Source organism: Chiloscyllium plagiosum, unplaced genomic scaffold, assembly GCF_037043375.1.
Source record: "Chiloscyllium plagiosum isolate Xiang-an unplaced genomic scaffold, Cpla_swu_hap1 HiC_scaffold_11, whole genome shotgun sequence".
Classification (NCBI taxonomy): domain Eukaryota; kingdom Metazoa; phylum Chordata; class Chondrichthyes; order Orectolobiformes; family Hemiscylliidae; genus Chiloscyllium; species Chiloscyllium plagiosum.
Window position 1 is genome coordinate 50,882,064 of NW_028270149.1, and position 24,635 is coordinate 50,906,698.

The window sequence follows — 24,635 nt, forward strand, 5'->3', positions numbered from 1 at the left end:
ATCTATCACTGTCATCAACACTGTATCACTCTGGTCACTGTCATTGTTATTGTGAAATTGTCTATGTTTCTGCCAGTTCCAAGTGAACTGTCCTACTACCCCAACTCATCTCAAAACCTCCAACTATTACTCAATCTTTTTCCTTAAACTTATGGAGCTCTTTGTTCCTGTACTTCTATTTCGGTTTTGGTGTTGTTAAAACATCATTTACTTTATCTCACTTATTCTTTTCAAGAATAAGTTTTCTTTCAAGAATAAAATTCTTTTCAAGAATCAGTTTAGACTCAAATTATTCTTTTCAAGGATAAATGCTAGCCCACAATTTAAGTCTAAACTGCTCTTGGGTCCCATGAAAAATGCACTTGAATTATCTTGTATGTACAGGTATTCTGAATTGGTATAAGGGAGCAGGTATTGGGTAGAATTTAACAGAATCATTGCTCTTTTGAGTTTTAAGTGCCAAATCAGAGATGATCTTATTAGAAAATTAACCATAATATTGAATGGTGAAGCATGCTTATTGTATGGTCTAGGTATTAGATTAGATTCTCTACAGTATGGAAACAGGCCCTTCGGGCCAACCAGTCCACACCGACCCTCTGAAGAGTCACCTGCTGAGACCCAGTTCCCTCTGACTAATGCACCTAACACTATGGGCAATTTAGCATGACCTGCACATCTTTGGATTGTGGGAGGAAACCGGAGCACCGAGAGAATGTGCAAACTCCACACAGACAGTCACCCGAGGCTGGAATTGAACCTGGGACCCTGGTTGCTGTGAGGCAGCGGTGCTAACCACTGAGCCACTGTGCCACCCCACAGTTTAAGTTACTAAGTTTATCCATCTCAGTTTTTCTGATATGTGTAGCATCAGTTGCATATTCAAGTAGCTTTGAAGTATTTGGAGCCAAGCTTTTTCTATTGCTAATCTTCCTTCAGCAACCTAGAAAACATATCATCTAGATTGAGTGACACCAATTTATTTAGTGTTCTCTTTGCAAAATTTTTAATCATATCTAATATCTCTTCTCTTGGTTGTACTACAATCCTCTTTTGTGGCAGCAGATGGAAGTATTTATTGAGTATTTCATCTGGATTCACAGGATGATTTGATGTCCTCTGCTTCCACAATAAAGTTTTGTCGGCATAAAATGAAGTAGACGGAGGGGGCTAAAGTGAATGGTCCTTATATATGTGGAGTTTACAATGGAGAATATCAATGATCTATGATGGGTGTCTAAGGTCAGATGATGGTTATATCAGTTATTTAGGTAGGGCAGAAATCCTGTAGTCATGAAAAATATAGGTCCTTGTAGGAATACTATTTCACTAAGTGCATTCCCACCTTCCCCTCCCTACTACACCCATGCAAGAGCAAAAAACAGAAACTGATTTAAGGCACCTATCATTTAAAATATTAAAGAATCCTAAATTTGCAACAATACTTTTCCTTTTGTAGGCATTTTGATCAGATTGTCGGTATTCCAATTTTGTATAGTTTTTTATGGTTTTCATCCAACTGTAATTTTCAAAATTTATTGTAGCCACCCACCATGATCTGGAAATTAGTTAGTCTTGCCCACACTTCATCTGCCTGTGTAACTGTGCATTTGCGAGGTCTGTTCTTTATCTTGCCTCTGCAGCCTTGTAAGTATCTTACCAGTAGTAGTGAATAGTGCAGATCAATGTATATTGGTGACTCAGCACAATTAAACTAGTCACACCAGGACAGTAGATGACCCCATTGGCGTGGCCTGGCTGTGAAAAACTGAAAATAAGTATTTTTTAAAATCTCCTGAGTTTATCTGCTAATGTTAATGGTATGTATTTATTTTCCTCTTATACAGGGTATACATACTATAACGGAACAGGAATGAATGGTTCAAGCAAGATAATGGATTTTCTAGATGAGCCAATTCCTGGTTTAGGGACATATGAAGATTTCAATACAATAGACTGGGTCCGTGAGAAATCCAGGGACAGAGACAGACACAGAGAGGTATGTTAATATCAGGACGTACAGTGCTGTATGAAACACTTGAACAAAGTGCATGTCATTGTAACAGAATCTATTTAAATGCTAAACCTTGTACAATACTTGACAATGTCTGTCTGAGGTTTATTTTATTTAGAAAGAATCCATTTTCTATTTCCGTTGTTTGAATTGTCCCCAGACTGACTATCTCTGTTTTTTAGTGCTGTGGAATCAGCTCTAGATGGGGCAAATTGATATTGTATTTGAGTATTTTCTATTTAATGCATCTTATTGCGAATGAAAGCGCATTTAGCTCAATATGAACAGTAAAGAATTTTGAATGTATGGACTGAGAGGATTAAGCTATATTAATAAAGCAGGTTTTTTTATTCATGCGCTGTTGGTGTCAATGGCTGTATTTATTTAACTGGAATTTATTCCTCATTCTATTTGTCCTTGGGTAAGTGGTGGTGAGCTGCTTTCTTGGACCATTGCACTTCAGCTGTGTAGGTACACCGGCAATGCCATTAGGGATGGAGTTCCAGGATTATGACCCAGTGACACTGAAGGAACATTTATATATTTCCAGACAGAATAAGTAACCATTTGGAGGTCATGTCACATGTATCTGCTGCCCTCTCACTTTCTTTTATATGGGAGTTTTCATGGTTTTGGAAGCTGCTGTCTAAGGAACCATAGTGAATTTCTACAGTGCATCTTGTAAATGATACACTCTGCTACTATTGTGCATTGGTGGTGCAGGGAGTGAATGTTTATAGATGTGGTGCCAGTCAAACAGACTGCTTGTTTGAAAGAGAGATGGGGAGACATACAGCACAGAAGAATACCCTTTAGCCCATCGTATCCGTGCCAGTTAAAAATAACCACCTGACTATTTTAATCCTGTTTCTCAACACTTGGATGACTTAGCATCACAACTGCACATCTAGGTATTTCTCCAATGTTATTATAGGTTCTGTCTCTATCACCTTTACAGGCAGAGAGTTCCAGATCAAAAGGTTTTTTTTCTCCCATCTCCTCCAAACCTTCTATCCCTTACTTTAAGTGTCTGTCCCCAGATCATTGATCTCTCAAAGAGGAAATGTTCCTTCTTGACTCCCCTGTCTTTGCCTTGATAATTTTATACATCTCAATCATGTCCTCTTAATGTCCATGGCTCAAAGGAAAGCAACTCCTGTCTGTCCAAACTGTCTTCATGACTAAAACTCACCAGCCCAGGCAAGATTTTGGTAAGTTTCTGCACCCTCTTCAGCGCTATCATATCCCTCCTATAACACTGATTTCAGAACTGCCCACAATACTTTAACTGCAGCCTACCCAATGTTTGTATACTTCCAGCATAATCTCCCAGTTCTTAAATGCTATACACGGTTAATAAAGGCAAATATCCCACATACCTTCTTAATTGCTTTATGCACCTGCTCTTATCTTAAGGGAGCAATGGATATACCAAGGTCCATCTGATCTGTGCTACTTCCTAGGATCCTACTGTTCATCTTGTGTTCCCTTGCCTTGTTTGTCCTGCCCAAGCACATCCTCTTACCACTATCCAGATTGAATTCCACTTGCTACTCTTTGGACCATGTCATTTTATAGAAGTATGACACAACTGAGTGCCTTCTTTGACAATTTCAGAGAGCAGTTAGGGATCAACTACATTGCTTGTGGGTCTTGAGTCAAACATGTAGGCCAGACCAGCAGATGTCTGGCCAGCAGACCAACAGCAGATTTCCTTCCCTTAAGGACATTAGAGCATCAAATTGGTATTTATGACAATCAACGATGATTTCACAATTGACACTTTTAGTTACAAGTTTGTTTTGCATTCAAAATCTACCACCTACCATGATGGGATTTAAAGTTGAATCCTTACAGCATTCCTAGGTCTCTGAATTACTTGTCCAGTGACAATTTCACTATCCATCACCTTTGTCAGTTGAAATGCCATAATATTTTATATTATAAACAGACCATTGAGAATTATTTAATATTTTCATCGTCTATATTATGATATTCATTATATAAAGAACAGAGAACAGAATTGTTTTCAAGAACATTTTCTAAATCACTTTGTTTCTGATCCGAGGGGCATGGTGGCTTTGTTGGATTTAGTTCTGGCAAATGAAGTGAAACAAGTATATAGTGTCATTGAGGGATAACTTAGGGTGTAATGTGCATAGGTTTATGAGGTGTAGGTTTGCATGGGCAAGGACAAGGAGAAATCCAGAGTTAAAATACTTATTTCACAAGTGTGAATTTCAGTGCCTGAAAGTAGATCTGACCAAGGCAATTTGGAATTAAAGATTGACAGGAAAAACCTCAATGGAACATTACAGTCCAGCTTTCAAAGCGGAATAGTTGTCATACAGTTAAAATTCATTTGCACAAGTGAGAAATAAACTTGTTGGTGAGGTATAATTCCATTGATTTGACTGAAAATGGACTTCTGAAAAATGTAAGTCCCACAGAATAGAGTTGCCAGTAAAGTTGAAGTCAATGGAATATAAAGGACGTGACGAGTTGGGTATTTGACAAGTATTAGTGAGTAATGGTGATTTTGTTTTTTTTTTACCCCAAATTAGAGAAATGTAAACAATGAGATTCCTCAGGTGTCAATCACAGGATCACTGTTTTTCCTGATTATAATGACCTAGTCTTGATTATTAAAGTCACAGTTTGAAAATCTGCATATTACACAAAATTTAATAGGATAGTGATGGACACTAAGAAGACAGATTGAATGCGAAAACAAATATAGATGAAATTTTCTGTCGAGAAGCTTTAACTGTTACATTTTAGTAGAAGGGATGTGGCACTAATGCAGCAGCAGAAATAGAAACATCCAGTCATTATAGGTATACAAATCATTGGTGACAGGGAAAGTGATTAAAAGATGTATTGCATCCTGGTCTTTATAAATGGCAACATAGAGGACAAAAGCAGGCATTTTATGATGAGCCTTTTATAAAGCACAATTCAGCCTCAGCTAGCATATTGTATCCAATCTGGGCACCCAATTTTAGAAAAGATGTGAAGACTTTAGACAGAGTATAGAAAAGATCAATGAGAATGGCTCCAAGGATGAGGGACTTCAGTTATGAGTTTAGATTGGAGAAGATGTGATTGTTATCCTTGGAGAATAAAGCATTGAGTGAAGATTTGACAGAGGTTTCAAACTCGTGTGCTCAAGACAGAATAGATAGGGAGAGACTGTTCCCACTGGCAGAACTTTGAGAATCAGAAGCTGCTCTTTTAAAGGAGTGACAGAACAATTAAGAAGATCATAAGAGAAAAATGCCTTTATGCAGTGATTTGTAAGGATTTGGAATGCACTACCAAAACACATGATGAAGTCAGAATCGATTGTAACTTTCAAAATGGAATTGGATAAACACGTGGAGCCCTGTAAGTCTTTTAACCTCAAGAAGAGGGCAGTGAAGTGGGATCAGCTAGAATGCCAGCATGCAGCCAGTGGGCCAAATTGTTTCTTTCTGTGCTGTAATCTATGATTCGACAGTATCCAGTTTAGGTAAAACTGCTGCTCTTTACCTATTGCCTGCCTATGCTTTAAATCCTAACATGAGATATTGAATAACATGTAGAAATCCACCTCAATAAAACAAACAGCCTTTTCCTACAACCCTTAAAGAAATAAATTTTGGAATAACCAATTAATGATCGCTTATGTACACTTTATGGAGTGGAGTGAAGTGCTACACACTTCATCTGGAAGGTAGATTAAACTGGAGCCCCGAAAAGAAGTAAACCAGAAGCAATATTGATGCCGTTATAAGTGTAAACCATCAATGTTTTACTGGGCTCTGAAATGTAATTTTACACAATCTGAATTGTTTTCTCCTCCAGAAGCCTGGAATGCACTGAAAGCTTGTTTTTGAAGTTGGCAGAATTACTCCCAGTTAGGCTTCTTTTTGTCAGATAAAGAATAGTTGCCAGGAACAAGGTCTGGAGGTGCAGGTGTTGGAATGGGGTGGACAAAGTTAAAAACCACAACACCAATTGTAGTTCAGCAGGTTTATTTGAAAATACAAGCTTTTGGAGCACTGCTCCTTTGTCAGGTAGCTAGTGGAGTAGGATCATAAGACACAAAATTTTGCTATAAATTCAGTGTCCTATGATCCTCCCCTACTAGCTACCTGACAAAGGAGCAGTACTCCAAAAGCTTGTATTTTCAAATAAACCTGTTGGACTATAACCTGGTGTTGTGTGATTTTTAACTTTGTCTAGGAACAAGGTGTAATTGCATGGTAAGTATCAGGGGAATGGAAGACCTGTTGTGAAAGAAGTGATGCATGTGTGTATTGGACAGATTAGAGGAATGCTGATAAAAGGGCTTGATGGAAAGAGAATGAATGCAGGAGTAAGCCAAGTCTTCAGACAAGTATTTTTGCATTTAAGATGTCACATGAATGGTCTTTTCATCAAAAATGTTTTCCTGGTGTATTTCCGTTAGTTGTTAGCTATATTCTAACTAACATATTGAAATTAAATTGTGGGTCTTTACCAGATTTTTGATTTTTCTAACTCTGGTTCTAAACAATTTATTGCATTTGCTATATTTAATTGAGCTTTCATGTTTCTAAATTCCAACCCAACAAAACTCTGATAATAAAACAGTCCAAGCTCACATGCTTTAAGACCTTGAACAGCGGTCAGCTTTGAACTGATAAGTGGCAAATACTAAAGGATTGAAAGAATAGAACAAAGAATTAAAGGCTGGTCAAGTCTGACTTTGCTGATAAAATCTTGCAATCTGTTTTGGGAGACAGGATAAACTGTTATTGATTTTATGACTTTGTGATCACAGTTAGCTAATAAAGGCAGTTGAAGGTTTGTAAGTAATTTTCTAAAAGTAGATTCAGTTTGTAATAAAGCAGCAGTTTAGATATGTTTTGTCACTGTACTTTTGTAAGGTTTGATTTGTCTGGTTAGCACGTAATGAGATACAGTGAAAAGTGTTGTTTTATGTGTGACAATAATAAACATATCAAATCAAAGCTATGACAATTAATTAGATAAACAAAGTACACAGCTGTGACAGTTACGGATGGTTGTCAGTTTTTTCAGTCGCGTTAAAATGGTGAATTGGTATGCTTTTCCTTTATTGGTCAGAGTATTGAATACAGGAGTTGGGAGGTCATGTTGCGGCTGTACAGGACATTGGTTAGGGCACTTTGAAATACTGCTTTCAATTCTAGTCTCTCTGCTATAGAAAGGATGTTGTGAAACTTGAAAGAGTTCAGAGAAGATTTACAAGGATGTTGCCAGGGTTGGAGAGTTTGTGCTATAGGGAGAAGTTGAATAGGCTAGGGCTGTTTTCCCTGGAGCTTCGGAGGCTGAGGAGTGGCCTAACAGAGGTTTATAAAATCATGAGGGGCATGGATTGGTGACGAGCCAAAGTCTTTTCCACAGAATGGGGGAGTCCAAAACTAGAAGGCATAAGTTTAAGATGAGGGGAGAAAAGATTTAAAAGGGGCCTAAGGAGCAGCTTTTTCATGCACAGGGTGGTTGCCAGAGGAAGTAGTGCAGGCTGGTCCAATTACAGCATTTAAAAGGCATTGAATGGGTATATGAATAGGAAGGGTTTGGAGGCATGTGTTCCAAGTATTGGCAAATGGGACTAGATTAATTTAGGATATCTGGTTGGCATGAACAAGTTGGACCAAAGGGTTTGTTTCTGTGCTGTATAGCTCTATGACTCCCGATCTGCATCTGAGGAACTGTTGCCTGCAAGGTTGTAGATCAAGTGTTTGAAAGTGGGCAAAGAGTTGAATTTGCTATTTCTGCACTGTAAACTTTCTATCATTTATAGAATTACAAAACCAGAAAAAATAAGAGGAGTAAACCATTCAACCTGCCAAGCCTGCTTCACTGTTCAGCATGATCATTGCTGATGCTCCATCTCAGCCTGCTGCTGAACTCTTCCCATGTCACTTGATACTTTTAATGTCTAGATATCTACCTACTGCTTTCTTCAATATAATCATTGACTGACTTGGCCTCCACAGCCTTATGTGATAATGAATTCTATGCGTTCACAATATAGTACTCATTGAAGAAATTTCTCCTCACTTCAGTGGTAAATAGCCTACACTGTAACTTGAGGCTGACTGCTGTTCTAGATATCCCCTAGCCAGGAGAAACATCATCCCGGCATCCAGTCCTATCAGTTTCAAAGAAATTCCCGAACATTCTTCTAAACTCCAGTAAATGCTATGGTTCCTTATCTGTCAAGAGTGCGTTAAACCTCTCCACTTGGTGCACAATGGCATTCCCATTACTAAATCCCCATTACTAACATCCTGACATATACCATAGGCTAGAAACTTAACCAGAGCAACTGAATAAATACATCATTGAAGGAGCAGGCCAGAGGCTGGAAATTATGTTGACTGGATGCACCATTGACTGGACATCTGAACTCAACAGAACAACCTTGTCCCTCTCCTTCCCATGGTAAATCTGAGGAGGAACATGTGCAGATGAAGCACCAATCAATAACCACAAGCAGCAGACCAGCCTGCAGAGGTGTAGGATCCAGGCCACCCGGAGCCTTTGCACTGAAAACCAACGGCCTGTAGCAGAATATATAGATGATGTTGGAGCTACCGTCAGTTAATCAACAGGTGTCATTAGCACCTACTAGGAGGTCGTATCCCATTTATGCCGGTTGTTGGATGAGGACCTGCAAACATGAGAAATCATACAATGCAAATTGTAGATTATATTAATATTTTAAAGGTCACTACACCTGAACTTCTTCACAGTACCTTGGTCCAGCTCTCCACTTGAGACCCCTGAGGCATCTCCCAGTCAATTGATAAATGTATATGGAAGGTACGGATATTGTCTTCCAGAGAATTCATGAATTTCTGAGATTCTCCTTGTATGTCGAGAGCAAGGCAGCCAGGGCCATGTTACAACAGCAGGTTTCTCACTGACACAGTGTGTTATAGATTGCACACATGATGCCAACAGAACTCCCTGGGATCATCCAGCTGCCTTTAGCAACAGAATACATTTCCACTGCACTAATGCTTAGCTGATATGTAATCAGATTAAATACATGCTCCAAGTTTCTGTGTGTAACCTAAGGAGCTCTCACAATATGTACATTCTGGAGTGCTCACAAATGGATGAAGTTTCTATTGCCTTCTATCAATTATAGGGCTGGTTCCGGGAAGACAAGTGTTACCCAACAGGATTGTTGATGCCAGTGAGGAATCTGCAGCGCTGCTGAGGAGCTGCTTCACAAAAGCCATCACTGAGCAGATTACACCTGCTCAAACTGAGATTCAGATGCTTGCACAACCCAAGTAGTAAGCTGAAATATTCCCCTGAAGGAGTGTTTTACATTATCCCAGTTTACTTCACTCTCTACATTCAACAAAAGTTACTTAACCTGTTGGCTTAGAACTCTGTTTCCTTTTTGAGACATACCTCATTAAGATTTTTAAGTTACGTTGATGATCTTTAAAAAATTTACAATGGCTTTGTTTCTTTGAATAAAGCATTCTGTTAATTATTCATACTACTTCACTTTGATTCATCCCCAGTTTGTCCATTTGCACTTTACTCCCTGCAGCGTTTATGTTCACAGAACTTCCTTGTGAACTTTTTTAACTGAAACAAGGAGAGCAAGTTCATAGCCAGAAGAATGATTTATTTGAGGTTTGCATTCTCAGAAAGATGAGGTGTATATAGCATTTATTGATGGTTACGTTGTAAAACACATCATTTGAAGTTATATCACATGATGTCCCTAGGGTATTGCAAAGTGCTTTACAACTACAAGGGTGGCAACAGGTTACATGTAAGCTACACCCACACTTTTCAGTTGTTATCAGTGTATGCTATTTTATGTTACTATTTTTTATCATACTGAGACTCTCTTGCAAATAGAGGAGGTTAAAAGATTACTGTTTGAACACTTCTGTGGAACCAAAAGTAAGAAATTTGCTTCCACTAAATTACAATAACATTGTATGAGGCCAAAAAGAGAAAAGTGGAAAAGTCATTAGTTAAGATATAATGTAATATTTACTAAACTTTATTCATTCTTGCTGAGTCCTGTTATTTTCAGGCCTCTATTTCCAATAATGTTGCAACATCAGGGTCAATTGATCCATTCTGGAAAAATTCCAATGCCCTTTGCTGTACACCCCTATGACTCTCTGAATTGGTCACACTACAGCAGTTAGCAAATAAAGCCCTATGGATTTTGTAGGTGTTTCATTTGTTATTATTATTACGACCAAGGTGTAAAACTTGATCATACACTTTTCCTCAGAATTTCTTAGCTCATTATTAAAGTCAACATACTCCTGTAGTTAATGTCTAAAGGATCATTAAGTATAAACTGTCACTGTTGAGAATGCAAAAAAATACTGAAATCACAAAGGTAGATCAGAAAACATTTTCTGTACAAACTATTATTCAACCTGTGGCCAGAAGATCATTTACTGTCTGTTGTTTCTTCTTAACTGCTTTATTTATTTGGGAAGGGTGGGGGGGGGGGGAGGTGGTTTCTGCCGTTTGGTCCCTCCCACTATTCAGTGAATTTGTTAGGATTTTTAAGAATGGCAAGTGATATCTGTTGTTTTATCAATAGGAATGCAGTTCTTCTATGTGAAATGTCATTATTGTGAATTCCTCAGGCATTCTGTTTTTAATTAATAGAATCAAGTTCACTACTTATTTATGATTCTGCAATAAATTTAGAAGTAGAAAGAGAACAGCAAAGCTTAAAATCATGAAGTCATAACAGCCTAGAACCCTTCACATCATCCCCATCCCTCACCCTTAAGCCGAGATCAGTGGTGGCCATGCCCTCAAGTGGTCTTTCCGCTCTGTATTTGTTTCTCCTTATGTGGCTTTAAAAAAAATGTAATACTGTTCCAGTGAAGCATCTTGAGATGTTTTAAAGCATTGAAGTACTAAATATTTATGTTGTTATGAAGATGCTATATAAGTTAAAACAGAAAATGCTGGAAATACATAGCACATCCGTCGTGTCCTTTCATCAGATCCATGGGAATAAAAGTTTCTTTTAAAGTTATGAAATACAGGTGCAATTTTTGGCAGACTAATGCTGTATGAAAACTTTAATAAAAGAGCACAAAAGACAATAGATTGAATAAATGTAATTGTATTATGACATTTTTTTTACTTTGCCTGAAAGCCTATTTTGGACATTATAAGAGGTCTGTGAAGGTTTCTCAGAAAGCATGAGACCTTTGGGACATAATAGTGCCATCTAGTGGCAACAGTCTAGGATTATTGTGGCCACCAGGAATTCAGGTAATAAAATGCCAAAGTTAAGTGTAGAACAAAACTTATTTCTGATTTTAAGGAATAAGGAATGTACTCTTACATGGTATATCCAAAACGTCCTGAAGAAAAACGCACCCAGTTAAGTATTTTCAAAGCATAGATCTGTTTTAATGCGAGATAACGTGTAAGCCCATTACCACACTAGGGCCCACAAATAATAAAAATTAAGTGACTACGTTTTCTGTTTTAATGCTGCTGATTTCATCATAAATGTTGACCAAAAAACAGAAGGGCTCCTCTCTCCTTCAAATAATAATACAATAGAAAGGAAGGTGGAAATTCAGTTTAATGTAACATCGAAAAGTCAGAAAGAAAGCACTTCCTCAGTGCTGGATTGAAATGTTCATTTAGATTAGGGATTTAATTCTCTGGTATGGACCTGGGAGAAAGGTGAAAAAAAAAAGTCTGAGTGAAATTTGGGTGGAAAATAATTGAATGGAATTTTTAAAAAGTTGTCATGACGTGCAAGTAATGTCAATTTTAAAGTGACAGCTGAAGTGCACAAAACCCAGTAGAATCAAGTCCAAGAAGACACGTATAGCTCAAAAAATATATTTTCGACCAACACACAGATTAAAGTTGATCAAGTAATAAAGACTATGGTACATCTTTTTTCACATCTTTGAAATCAGATGCTGTGAATAATAATAAAAAAACTGTCTTGAATTCCCTCGTTCCATAACAATTTACAGAGGGATCAGTCTCTGTAGAATTAAGTAATGGAGTAAAATTAAATTAAGAAGTTTTGAGGAAAGCCTACTCGCCATGGGCTGTAATTGGTTTCCTGACAACTAGAAAAATGTATGCCTTCTGTTCATAACAATTGTCAATGTATTCTCACATCATTAGACTAATGCTTCTGCTAGAAAATCTGCCAGTCTGTGGTGTTGTATTTTTACATTTGTGTTTTTAGGATAATGGACTTCCCAGTTAATTCCTTAATACTATTGTTTTCAATTAAAATTGGCTGATTGATGGGCCAAATGGTCCATTTCTGTTTGTGCATCTTTGGTGATATTACTGCCAACCCAAATGTCAGCTAAATATTAAGTTAACCAGAGACATAAATCCACCAAAATTACAGTGCAGAAAACTATTTGTATAATATTAAACAAGGCTGAGAACTAGTGCCTCCTCAGATGTGGATGATTATATGTATTTTATTAATGATTAGCAATTTCTTTTTAGGGCCTACAGCATATGACTAAGTTTAGAAAGAGTTGCAAAAAATGTTCCGAGCATTGAACATCAAAAGGGCCAAAACGATTATTCTTGCAAACCCATTACTGCCTTTGAAACATCATGAAATATGTATGTTGAGCAGCGTCTTTATATAAAGTTATTCAGTGTGCTTTTGCCATCACCTTAGAAATACATCATTGTCCTTACACATAATTTAAATACCTAAGCAAATGTACATATGCTGTATGCAAATGCCAAAATTTGAGAGATAGCAATGCCTTTAAAATTCAAAACCAGTACACAAGTTTCTGATCATTGTCTGCTATAGATTGATGTTTGGAACTCTGCAATACATTTTGACTTTAAGTCACAGACTAGAAAAAGAGCAGGTAAAGTTGTGCAGAATTAAACGCTTTTTAGTCTGTCCCCTGTGATATGGAGACAATACAATATATTGTGTTATATTATCTCTATATATACTGAAGATTTGGTTTATTTTATCATCATCAAGAGCATAGTAAGATGTGAATTCCGTTAAGTTTTATTTAATATAAATTTTCTTTGCTATCTTGCAACCAAGAAACAAATTCTGAAATTACATTTTAAATCATTAACGCCTTGATAAGCAAGCATGGCATACTAATGAGCATAACATGCTGTATGCATACAAAATCATTTGGCAATAGTGGAGAAAAGGAGCAGAACGTCCATTAAACTTTAATTCATTGGTTCTATAAGCCTTTCTAATGTCAATGCTTTTATCAGAATTGAAGCTTAATAAGGTAGGGTGTTGATGTTCTATTTTAACTTTTTATACCAGTATGGCTAGAACACCAGTGATCTAGATTTGAAGTCACTGTCAAAGGAATTGTGCTTGCCATTCATCTTGAAAAAAGCTATATATAAAATTTTAATGGGCTAGAAAGTGAAGATATCCTTTTTTTTTCCAAAGAAGCTTTGTAATTGGCATCATTTATTATGACTCTTTTTGGTCTATTAACATGGAATGCAGAATAAACTGAGCATGCAGTCATATTGAGGAATCCTCGCGGAAGGAAAAAATTACACAAAATTATGTTTAAACCATTGTACAGAAAGTGAAATAATTCCAAATGTGTGACGCTATCTTTAAGGAGCCATTTAATTTTCTAAAGAAGAAGTGGACTCCACACTAATAAAATTTGATTTTCAAGGCCAGAGAATGTTCTGGCCTTGAAATGCCATATTTAACTGGGTGTTAAATATGGCATTTAACACCCAGTTACTTTAGATTGAACAAAGCCTGACTTTATCATCAATCTTTCAAATGGGTATAGTGTATCAATAGTTCTTGCCAAATCAGAGATTCTATGTTGATTCCATTGGTGAAAACTGCAACACCACATCCTGCAGAAAAGCAGAATATCTCAAGGCAGGAGCTTCAGAATTTCCACATTTAATTCTCCGTGTGAAGATGTCAGAAATTGCTGTAATCTTTAACTAATAACAGTAGCAAGTGCTCACAGTTTTACGATTATTGCTACCACCATTCAGGCTAGTTATTTTAGCATTATGATTGTAATGTAAACATATCAAATTATCTTAAATATTAGAAGAAACTATCTACGTTGTTAGTAGTCTTTTAAATCAACGGGGAATGAAAGAGTTAGTACCATGGGCAAGAAACTGAAATGTTTGATTTGTGTGGTTGCACGCTAGGTGACCTGGAAAATTTCAGCTCATTCATGTTGTCCCTATGTTATTTTGCATCAAATATTAGTTAATATATGCATCTAGAATTTCCGATGACTGTCAAAACACATCTATCATAGAAGCCCTACAGTGTGGAAGCAAGCCATTCATCCCATCAAATCAACACCGACTCTCCAAAGAGCATCCCATCCAGAGAACCGCCCCCACCCCCAACCACCGCCACCAATCCTATCTCTAAAACCCTGCATTTCCCATGGCTAAACCATCTAACCTGTATATTCCTAGATATTATGAGCAATTTCAGCATGGCCAAGCCACCAAACCTGCACATCTTTGGACTGTGGGAGTAAACCAGAACACCCAGATAAAACCCATGCAGACATGGGGAGAATCTGCAAACTCTACACAAATAGTCACTCAAGGTTGGATTCGAACCTGGATCCTTGACACTGAGGCAGCAGTCCTAACCACTGAGTGACTGTGCCGCTCTCTCCAATGGTAGTGATAATAAAAATAGGCCCATTTTTCTTTGGCTAGATTTCCAAGTCTGGCTGCCCCTGGATAGCTTAGTGCAGTGCTCGGGAGGTGAACTACACTCTCTCTGATGCTTGAGGATCTGGGAACAACCCTTGAGGTCAGCAGGAAACAGCATACAGGTTAACACTGTAAGATTAGTGTAATGAAATCTCTGTTGGTATTTTAAAAAGTTTTGCATTTTTTTCCAGCTTTTTTTAGTAATTAATTCAAAGTATTAATTGCATTAATTGTAACAATTGTTTCAAGTTAACTTGACAGCTTTAATGCAATCATTATTTAATAATTCTCGGTGGATTGAGTTGTTCCTATTTAACAATGAAAGCTATTTATTGATTAATGAATGAGTGTCAATGAGTAAATAAGAGAGTAGGGAGTGAGATCATGAGTTGAACTAGCAGATGGGGATATTGTGTTGGGTGTTAGGGCACAGTGGTGTAGAGTCAGGTTGGTCAGACTGTAAGGTATGCTGGTGACAATGCATAGCTGGGAGGGACTGGTTAGGTCCAACAATTAGTTTTAGGGAGTGTTGGGTGTCCAGGAGGTTGTGGGGAGGAAGTCAGCGTTGACACAGGGAACAAGAAGCTCTGTTTAGTAATTACATGGGTTTAATTATTAATCATTAAGTTGATTTTAATTCTTTAACTTTTCCTCGGCTAACAATTAAGCTAAATAAGTCAGAACCATCTAAAGTCCCTGACACAAAGCTGGCAACTTTTGTTTTTGGAGTGTTCCAGATGCTGACAAATTGCCTATTGGTGGTTAAAACATCTCAGAAAAATCCTGAAAGTTATTTGTGCCAGGACTAATTCATGGTTCCAGTGAACAACTGCTGCCTATGTTGCTGCAATTTTATTGCACAAGTGAAAAGTTCAAACATCCTAATTTGTGGTGTTGCAATGCCTTATATATATTGCATTTATTCATAATTTTCAGGATGCTGATTTCCGATCTCTGAGGAAGAACTGAATCCCACAGAAAGAGAACTATTATAGATTCAAAAAATGTACTGATTGAGTTAAATAGTGCTTTTTGATTCAATGACATATGCAACGTAAAACCAAAATTTGGCCTTCATATTCACATATTGGTATTGTCTTTCATATTTATGCACTAAAGTAACAACAGGAATTTTTAATGATATTTAAATGAAAAGCTTTGATTGCTTATGTATCCTCACTATTTAAGCCAAATAGAACATAGGTTAGAGACAAAAAACTGCAACTGCTGGAATCCGAGGTAGACAAGCAGGAGGCTGGAAGAACACAACAAACCAGGCAGCATCAGGAGGTGGAGAAGTTTCGGATGTAACCCTTTTAATAGAACATAGGAACAGGAGTAAACCATTCAGTCCATCAATTCTGCTCCCATTTAACCAAGTCACAGCTGATCTTGTTCATACTGTTTTCCTGCACTATCCTCACATCCTTGATGCCTTTAATGTCTAAGGAGAAAGTGAGGTCTGCAGATGCTGGAGATCAGAGCTGAAAATGTGTTGCTGGAAAAGTGCAGCGGGTCAGGCAGCATCCAGGGAACAGGAGAATCGACGTTTCGGGCATAAGCCCTTCTTCATTCCTGAAGAAGGGCTTATGCCCGAAACGTCGATTCTCCTGTTCCCTGGATGCTGCCTGACCTGCTGCGCTTTTCCAGCAACACATTTTCAGCCTTTAATGTCTAGTAATCTGTCAGTCTAAACCTTGGAAATAGTTACTAACCGAGCCTCCAAACACTCCTTGGGTAGAGAACTCTAAAATCCACCATTTCTGACTGAAGAAAATCCAACTCATTTCAGTCCCAACCTTCTTCTGTATTAATACATTTAATCTTGAGATATAGACATCGTTTGTTCACCTTGCATTTACTGCCGATTCCTTCTCGGTGCTGATGTTCATTTACTCATTACTTGTGGTCTGCAGTGGCATCATTCATGCAATGGAAGATTTTGGAAAATGCTGCTATCTAATTCTACAGCCTCTCTTTCCAGATTACAAGCAAAAGTAAAGAATCGTTGTGGGCCCTTATTAAAGGTCTGAGTGATGCCTTCTCTGGGTGGCTGGTGATGTTACTGGTTGGACTTATGGCAGGTAAGAAGGACACAATTATTTTATTGCATGTTGCTGCATCTGGATGCCTTAACTGGGGGACAATTATACCTTTTAAAGAAGTAAATGATTAGAAGTCCAGGCTAAGGTGTGAGGTTTCAAGAAATTATTAACTGGCATTTTTTTCCCTGGAATTCAGTGATTTGCATTTAAAAATAATTTGTATCTTTGCTAGTTTGCTGGAATAATTATTTGTTCTACTGACAAGTAGTTGATTAATATGTATTCAAACAGTTAGCGATCTAGAGCATTTGAGAGATCATCTCATCAGTGTAGAATTTACTTCCCTTCTATGGATCATCTCTAGGACAGCACAGTTGGCTCAGTGGTTAGCACTGCTGCTTCACAGCACCAAGGACCTGGGTTCAATTCTAGCCTCAGGCGACTGTCTATGTGGAGTTTGCACACTCTCCCTGTGTCTGCATGGGTTTCCTCCCGGTGTTCCAGTTTCCTCCCACCATCCAAAGATGTACAGATTAAGTGAACTGGTCATGTTAAATTGCCCATAGTGTTCAGGGATGTGTAAGTTACGTGCATTAGTTAGGGGTAAATATAAAGTAATAGGGTAGGGGAATGGATCTGGGTGGGATAGACTTTGGAGGATCAGCTGGGCCAAATGGCCTGTTTCCACACTGTAGGGATTCTATGATTCTAAATCTTCCCAGCTGAGGTTTCTTCTCTGCCCTACTCTTTGTGGATGTTGGTGCTCATTATTTGAAGGAAAGTACAAAAAATGCACTAATAAAATGAATCTTCAATTATAATGAATTAACAATTCTTTGAGATTTTATTGAATTGTTTTCTTTTCAGGGGGGAGCTCCAAATTCCAAAACACCTTTTTAATACAGTTTTGAAATCTAGCCACTGTCACTTAGTACCATTATGCTTTAAAAAGAATCAAACTTCCGAATCCTCTTTAAAATAAAGGTCACTTTACCATTTCAGTAAGCTCATTTGATTCCAGCATTTAAAAAAAAAACCTTGACACATTATTGAGGGGATGGAATTAATAAATAAGAGAATGGAACTTGCACTAAACCAAACCATATGGCTAAAAGGCTCCTATCCTTTCCAATAACTTGGTCCGATCAGACTGGGCCGACCCAGCAAGCACCATGATTGCTAATCTTGAGCTAAAAGAATTGTTATGTATGTTACAAATATCTAGACCCTCACCTTGTTTGTTTAATAACTTTTTTATAAAACTCCAAATGGTGATGACTGTAGTTGATAGCATTTTTTAAATTTTTAGTTAACTTTGTTGACCTCTGAGGCATGTTCTCCAATAATTGCCTTGCATAATTGGAGTTTACCCATCACTTGGTAATGTTTTAAGTAATTCACTTAAATATCTGGAAGATGACATTGAATTAATTAAAATACAAAGATGTAATTAGCTTTACAACTAATTTAGCTTGTGATCATGTGACCATGTTTTATTACACTGACCTGTGGAAAAATCAACTGACATGATCAACACATTTGAATCAGAAATTGGTGAAACACAGCCTGAAGAAGGAGCAAAAGATGGAACATTTAACTTAAGATCAATCTTTGATAAACGCCTCAAATTCTCCCCACTTGGGGCCATATTTAGCACAAAGTAAGGTAGTTGTGGCTTTCAAGGTCAATCATCAAGATTGTCAGCAAGACAGCTAGGAGTGAGATGAGGAGAAACTTTATTCAGAATTGTTACAATTTGGAGTACGCTGCACGGGAGAGTGGTGAAGGTGGATTCCATTGGTTTCAAGAGAATTAGACAGAGATCTGAAAGTGGTGAATTTAGCGGGCTTTGGAGATAAGGCTGGAGAATAGGACTAGCTGAGGGATTTGTTTCAGGAGTGGTACATTCGATGGCTTGAATGGCTTCCTTCTTACTGTAACATTCTCTGATCCCGTCTCAATCCCATGATATCACTGTCAAGAGTTCTTTAGAGTAATGTTCTCACACAACCATTTTCAACTATTCATCAATGACCTTGCCCATGTCATATTTCACAAATGAAAAGTTAACTGATTACACAATATTCAACATAATTTGTTCAACATCAACCTCAGTTCCTGATGCAGCACATGTTCATATGCAGCAGAAATTCACGGTTGGGCTGAGTAGTAGCAAGTTGCCTGTTGGTGTTGACCCACATGTGTTACGCAATGATCAGCTCCAGCAAGAGAAAATCTAATCATCACTCCTTGACATTCAGTAGAATTACCAATTGCTGAATTTCCCACTATCAACTTCCTGGGAGTTAGCATTGACAGAAACTGAATTGGGCCAAGATTAGAGTGGTGCTGGAATTACACAGCAGGTTAGGCAGCATCCGAGAAGCAGGACAATCGACGTTTCGGGCAGGAGGCCATCATCAGGAATCAGGCTGGAAGCCTCAGGTGGAGAGATAAATGTATCTCAGGGGTGGAGAGATAAGTTTATCTCTTCAGCCCCGAGGCTTCCAGCCTCATTCCTGATGAAGGCCTCCTGCCCGATTTTCCTGCTCCTCGGATGCTGCCTGACCTGCTGTGCATTTCCAGCACCACTCTAATCTTGAGTCTAATTTCCAGCATCTGCAGTCCTCATGTTCACCTAGAAACTGAACTGGTCCAGCCATATAAATGCTGCGGCCACAAGAGCGAGGAAACCTGCAGTATGGCGAATGTCCTGGAGCTTCTTTCCTAAGTGCACCCAACTCTCGCTCCTCCAAGACAGTGTTAGGGAACTGGAGCGTGAACTGGATGAACTTTGGATCATCCGGGAGGCAGAGGCTGTGATAGATAGGAGTTACAGGGAAGCAGTTACTCCTAGGCAAGAAGAAAACTGGGTGACTGTTCAAAAGGGGGAAAATCAGTCAGTGGAGAGATCCCCTGTGGTCGTTCCCCTGAAAAACATGTATACTGTTTTAGGTACTATTGAGGGGGACGACTTGCCAGGGGCAAGCAGTGGGGCCCATGTCTCTGGCACAGAGCCTGTCCCTGTTTCACAGAAGGGAAAGGAGGAGAGTGTTAGTCATTGGGGACTCAATAGTTAGAGGCTCAGATAGAAGGTTTGTTGGGAACGAACGAGACTCGCGGTTGGTGTGTTGCCTCCCAGGTGCCAGGATCCGTGATGTCTCGGATCGTATCTTTGGGGTCCTGAAGGGAGAGGGTGACCAGCCTCAAGTCGTTGTCCATGTAGGGCACAGGTAGAAAGAGGGATAGGGATGTAAGGCAGGATTTCAGGGAGCTAGGGTGGAAGCTGAGAGCTAGAACAAACAGAGTTGTTATCTCTGGTTTGTTACCCATGCCACGTGATAGTGAGGCAAGGAATAGGGAGAGGTATCAGCTGAGCATGGGTTGCAAGGATGGTGCAGGAGGGAGGGTTTCAGATTTTTGGATAATTGGGGCTCATTCTGGGGAAGTTGGGACTTGTACAAACAGGACGGTCTTCACTTGAACCAGAGGGATACTAATATCCTGGGTGGGAAATTTGCTGGTGCTATTTGGGTGGGTTTAAACTAGCTCAGCAGGGGGATTGGAAGCGGAGGCGTAGTTGCAGTGCAAGGAGGATGAGTGTAGGGAGGACAGGGACAGGATTTCAGGGTCACAGAAATGTGCTGGCACACAGCAAACTGGTTTGAAGTGTGTCTACTTCAACGCCAAAAGTATCTGAAATAAGGTTGATGAGCTTGCAGCATGGATAGGTACCTGGGACTTTGATGTTGTGGCCATTTCGGAGACATGGATAGAGCAGGATGAGGAATGGATGTTGCAAGTTCCAAGGTTTAGATCTTTTATTAAAAACAGGCAAGGCGGTAAAAGAGAGGGAGGTGTGGCCTTGTTAGTCAAAGATAGTATAACGGTGGCTGAGAGAATTTTTGATGAGGACTCGTCTGAAACCCTCCCTCCTGCACCATCCTTGCAGCCACATGTTCAGCTGATACCTCTCCCTATTCCTTGCCTCGCTATCACGTGGCATGGGTAACAAACCAGAGATAACAACCAGAGGTAGTGTGGGATGAGGTTAGAAACAGGAGAGGAGGGGGTCACGCTGCTTGGAGTTTTTTATAGGCCTCCGCAGAGATCCAGGGAGGTGGAAGAGAGGATTAGCAAAATTATTCTGAGTAGGAGTGAAAGGATCAGGGTGGTCATTATGGAGGACTTTAACTTCCCTAACATTGACTGGAAATGTTATAGCTCTACTATGTCGGATGGATCAGTTTTTGTCCAGTATATACAGGAGGGTTTCCTGACACAGTATGTCAAAGGGCTGACAAGAGGGGAGGCCACACTGGATCTGGTGCTTGGTAATGAACCAGGCCAGGTGTTTGATTTAGTTGTAGGTGAGCACTTGAGAGAGTGACCATAATTCAGTTACGTTTAGTTTAGGGATGGAAAGGGATAGGTACATGCCACAGGTCAAGAGTTATCGATGGGATAAGGGCAATTATAATCTGATTAGGCAAGAATTAGGATGCATAGAATGGGGTAGCAAAATGCAGGGGACGCAGACAATCGAAATGTGGAGCTGGTTTAAGGAACAGATATTGTGTGTCCTTGATAGGTATATCCCAATCAGGCAGGGAGGAAGTAATAAGGGAAGGGAACCATGGTTTACTACAGAAATTGCATCTCTTGTTAAGAAGAAGAAGGAGGCTTATGTGTTGATGAGGCAAGGTGGTTCCGATGAGGCGATGGAGAGTTACAGATCAGCTAAGAAGGATTTAAAGAGAGAGTTAAGAAGAGCAAAGAGAGGACACAGGCAGTCTTTAGCAAATAGAATAAAGGAGAACCCTAAAGCTTTCTATAGGTATGTGAGGAATAAAAGGATGATTAGGGTAGGAATAGGGCCAGTTAAAGACAGATGTGGGAAGTTGAGTGTGGACCCTGTAGAGATCGGAGAGGTGCTAAATGAACATTTCTCATCCGTGTTCACTCAGGAAAAGGAGAATATTGTAGAGGAGAGGAATGAGATACGAGATATTAGAATAGAAAGGATCGAAGTTAGTTACACACAGGTATTATCAATTCTAGAAGGAGTGAAAGTAGACAAGTCCCCTGGGCCGGATGGGATTTATCTGAGGATTTTCTGGGAAGCTAGGGAGAAGATAGCAGATCCTTTGGCTTTGATATTTGAGTCGTCATTATCTACAGGTTTAGTACCTGAGGACTGAAGGATTGCAAATGTGCCCTTGTTCAAGAAGAGAAGCAGAGATGACCCCGGTAATTATAGACCAGTGAGCCTTACTTCTGTTGTAGGAAAAGATTTGGAAAGGATTATAAGAGATAAGATTTATAATCATCTAGCAAGCAACAATTTGATTTCAGGTAGTCAACGTGGTTTCGTCAAGGGCAGGTCGTGTCTCACAAACCTCCATTGAGTTTTTTGAGAAGGTGACCAAGCATGTAGATGAGGGTGGGGCAGTTGACGTGGGTACATGGACTTCAGTAAAGCCTTTAAAAAGGTTCCACATGGTAGGCTGACGGAGAAAATGCAGAGGCATGGAATTGAGGGTGAATTATCAGTTTGGATTAGAAATTGGCTTTCTGAAAGAAGGCTGCGAGTGATGGTTAATGGAAAATATTCAGCCTGGAGTCCAGTTACTAGTGGTGTGCCACAGGGATCTGTTTTGGAACCACTGCTATTTGTCATTTTTATACATGACTTAGACACAGGCATAGGTGGATGGATTAGTAAATTTGCAGACGACACTAAAGTCAGTGAAGTAGTGGACAGTGTGGAAGAATGTTACAGGTTGCAGGGGGACTTGGATAAACCGCAGAATTGGGCTGAGAGGTGGCAAATGGAGTTCAATGCAACTAAATGTGAGGTGATGCACTTTGGGAAGAATAACAAGAAGGCAGAGTATTGGGTCAATGGAAAGATTCTTGGTAGTGTGGATGTGCAGAGGGATCTTGGAGTCCATGTGCATAGATCTCTGAAAGTTGCCACCCAGGTGGATAGTGCTGTTAAGAAGGCATATGGTGTGTTAGGTTTCATTGGTAGAGGGATTAAGTTCCGGAACGACAATATCATGCTGCAACTATACAAAACGCTGGTGCGGCCACACTTGGAATATTGTGTACAGTTCTGGAAAAGGAGCAGAGGAGATTTACCAGGATGTTGCCTGGTCTGGAGGGAAGGTCTTATGAAGAAAGGCTGTGTGACTTGGGTCTGTTCTCATTGGAAAGAAGAAGGCTAAGGGGGGATTTGATAGTGACATACAAGATGATCAGAGGATTAGATAGGGTAGACAGTGAAAGACTTTCTCCTAGGATGATGCCGTCAGCTTGTAAGAGAGGGCATAACTACAAATTGAGGGGTGATAGATTTAAGACAGATGTTAGAGGCAGGTTCTTTACACAGTGAATGGTAAGGGCGTGGAATGCCCTACCTGCTAATGTAGTCAACTCAGCCACATTAGGGAGATTTAAACAATCCTTAGATAAGCACATGGATGATTTTGGGATAGTGTAGGGGGACAAGCTGAGAATAGTTCACAGGTCGGCGCAACATCGAGGGCCGAAGGGCCAGTTCTGCGCTGTATTGTTCTATGTTCTAATAGTACCAAGGGTGTCGCTTCTCTCCAGGATCTGCAACAGTTCAAGGAGGCAACTCATCATTACCTTCTCTAGGGCAATAAGTATGGGCAATAAATGCTAGTCTAGCCATCAACACACGTAGTGAATGAATTTAAAAGACAAGAATGTTTACACATTTTTCATAGACTATTAAAATGTATTCATTCATATTTGTTAGCAAAAGGTAATAGGCATGTTATGGAAATATCCGGATTCTGTACTGAGCCCAAACAACAAGCTTTAGGCTAGAAGAGGGACACCGAAACATTTCAGTTGAAGAGAGGACTACAGCAAGGCCTGATCTGTACACATGAGAAATATTCAGAGTTGGTTCTAAAGAAGGGTCTCTAGACCTTTGTTTTCTCTTCACATATGCTGCCAGACCTGCTGTGTTTTCCAGCAATTGCTGTTTTTGTTTCTGATTTGCAGCAGCAGCAGTTCTTTTATTTTGTTTTCTCGTTCAGAGAATTAGACTTACTTCTGGGGTAGAAATTGGAAATGAGAACATAACTAACCTGCGATGCACTGACAATGCAGTATTATTTCAAAATTACAAGATTCCTTCCAAAATATCATAGATCAAATGAAATTTCGAAGTTTAGAATTTGAATCGAGAGTGAATAGCGAAAAGACAAAACTAATGGTGGTAAGAAGGAATACAGGAGAAGAAACTAGAATGAAGATTAAAGAATGATGTCACACTGGAACAAATAAATATGTTTGTTAACTTAGGAGAAATAACTGTGGTGATACAGAAGTTGGAAAGATAAAGATGGCCTGAAGGTGAAGGATGTGTTAACAGGAAAACTCAAGCTTGTAACAAGGGGAAAATCTTTTAAGAATGCTATATTCAATCCACTTTCCTACATGCTCCAGGAATGCAGACAATAAAGAACTATAGAAAAAATATGGATAAAATGTGGATGTTAAGGCATATGCTAAAAATTCCATATACCAACATAAGACAAATGAAAAAGAGTTTAAAATTACAAAAACAGAAATAATTCTTAAAAAGTTACATCATGAAACAAAAACATCATTAGTTCTACCATTTGATCAGAGCAGAAAAACTATAGAGACTTACCTGAGGGCAAAGTGGATGACATTAGAAACAGGCGTCAAACTAGGTATAGTTGAATGACAGATGTCAGTGTGATTGTAGATGAGCTACATTGGATATGTGAGAATTGTGGGAGACAGATGAGCATGGCTTGCAGTGACAGCAA

General features: G+C 39.1%; 1 protein-coding gene across 6 annotated transcripts in view; it reads left to right on the plus strand.

Annotated features, from left to right (window-relative positions):
- Window positions 1-24,635, plus strand: part of LOC122557231 (Cl-/H+ antiporter 5b) — a 154,822-nt gene that overhangs the window by 84,916 nt on the left and 45,271 nt on the right. For all 6 annotated transcript variants that reach the window (XR_015758659.1, XM_043704687.2, XM_043704689.2 and 3 more), the window contains 2 exons: window positions 1,848-1,999; window positions 16,740-16,839. Coding sequence is in view for 5 of the 6 variants with exons in the window: in XM_043704687.2 (XP_043560622.1) it covers window positions 1,848-1,999; window positions 16,740-16,839 (252 nt within the window). In the remaining variant the exon portion in view is untranslated. The remainder of the gene's footprint in view (window positions 1-1,847; window positions 2,000-16,739; window positions 16,840-24,635) is intronic.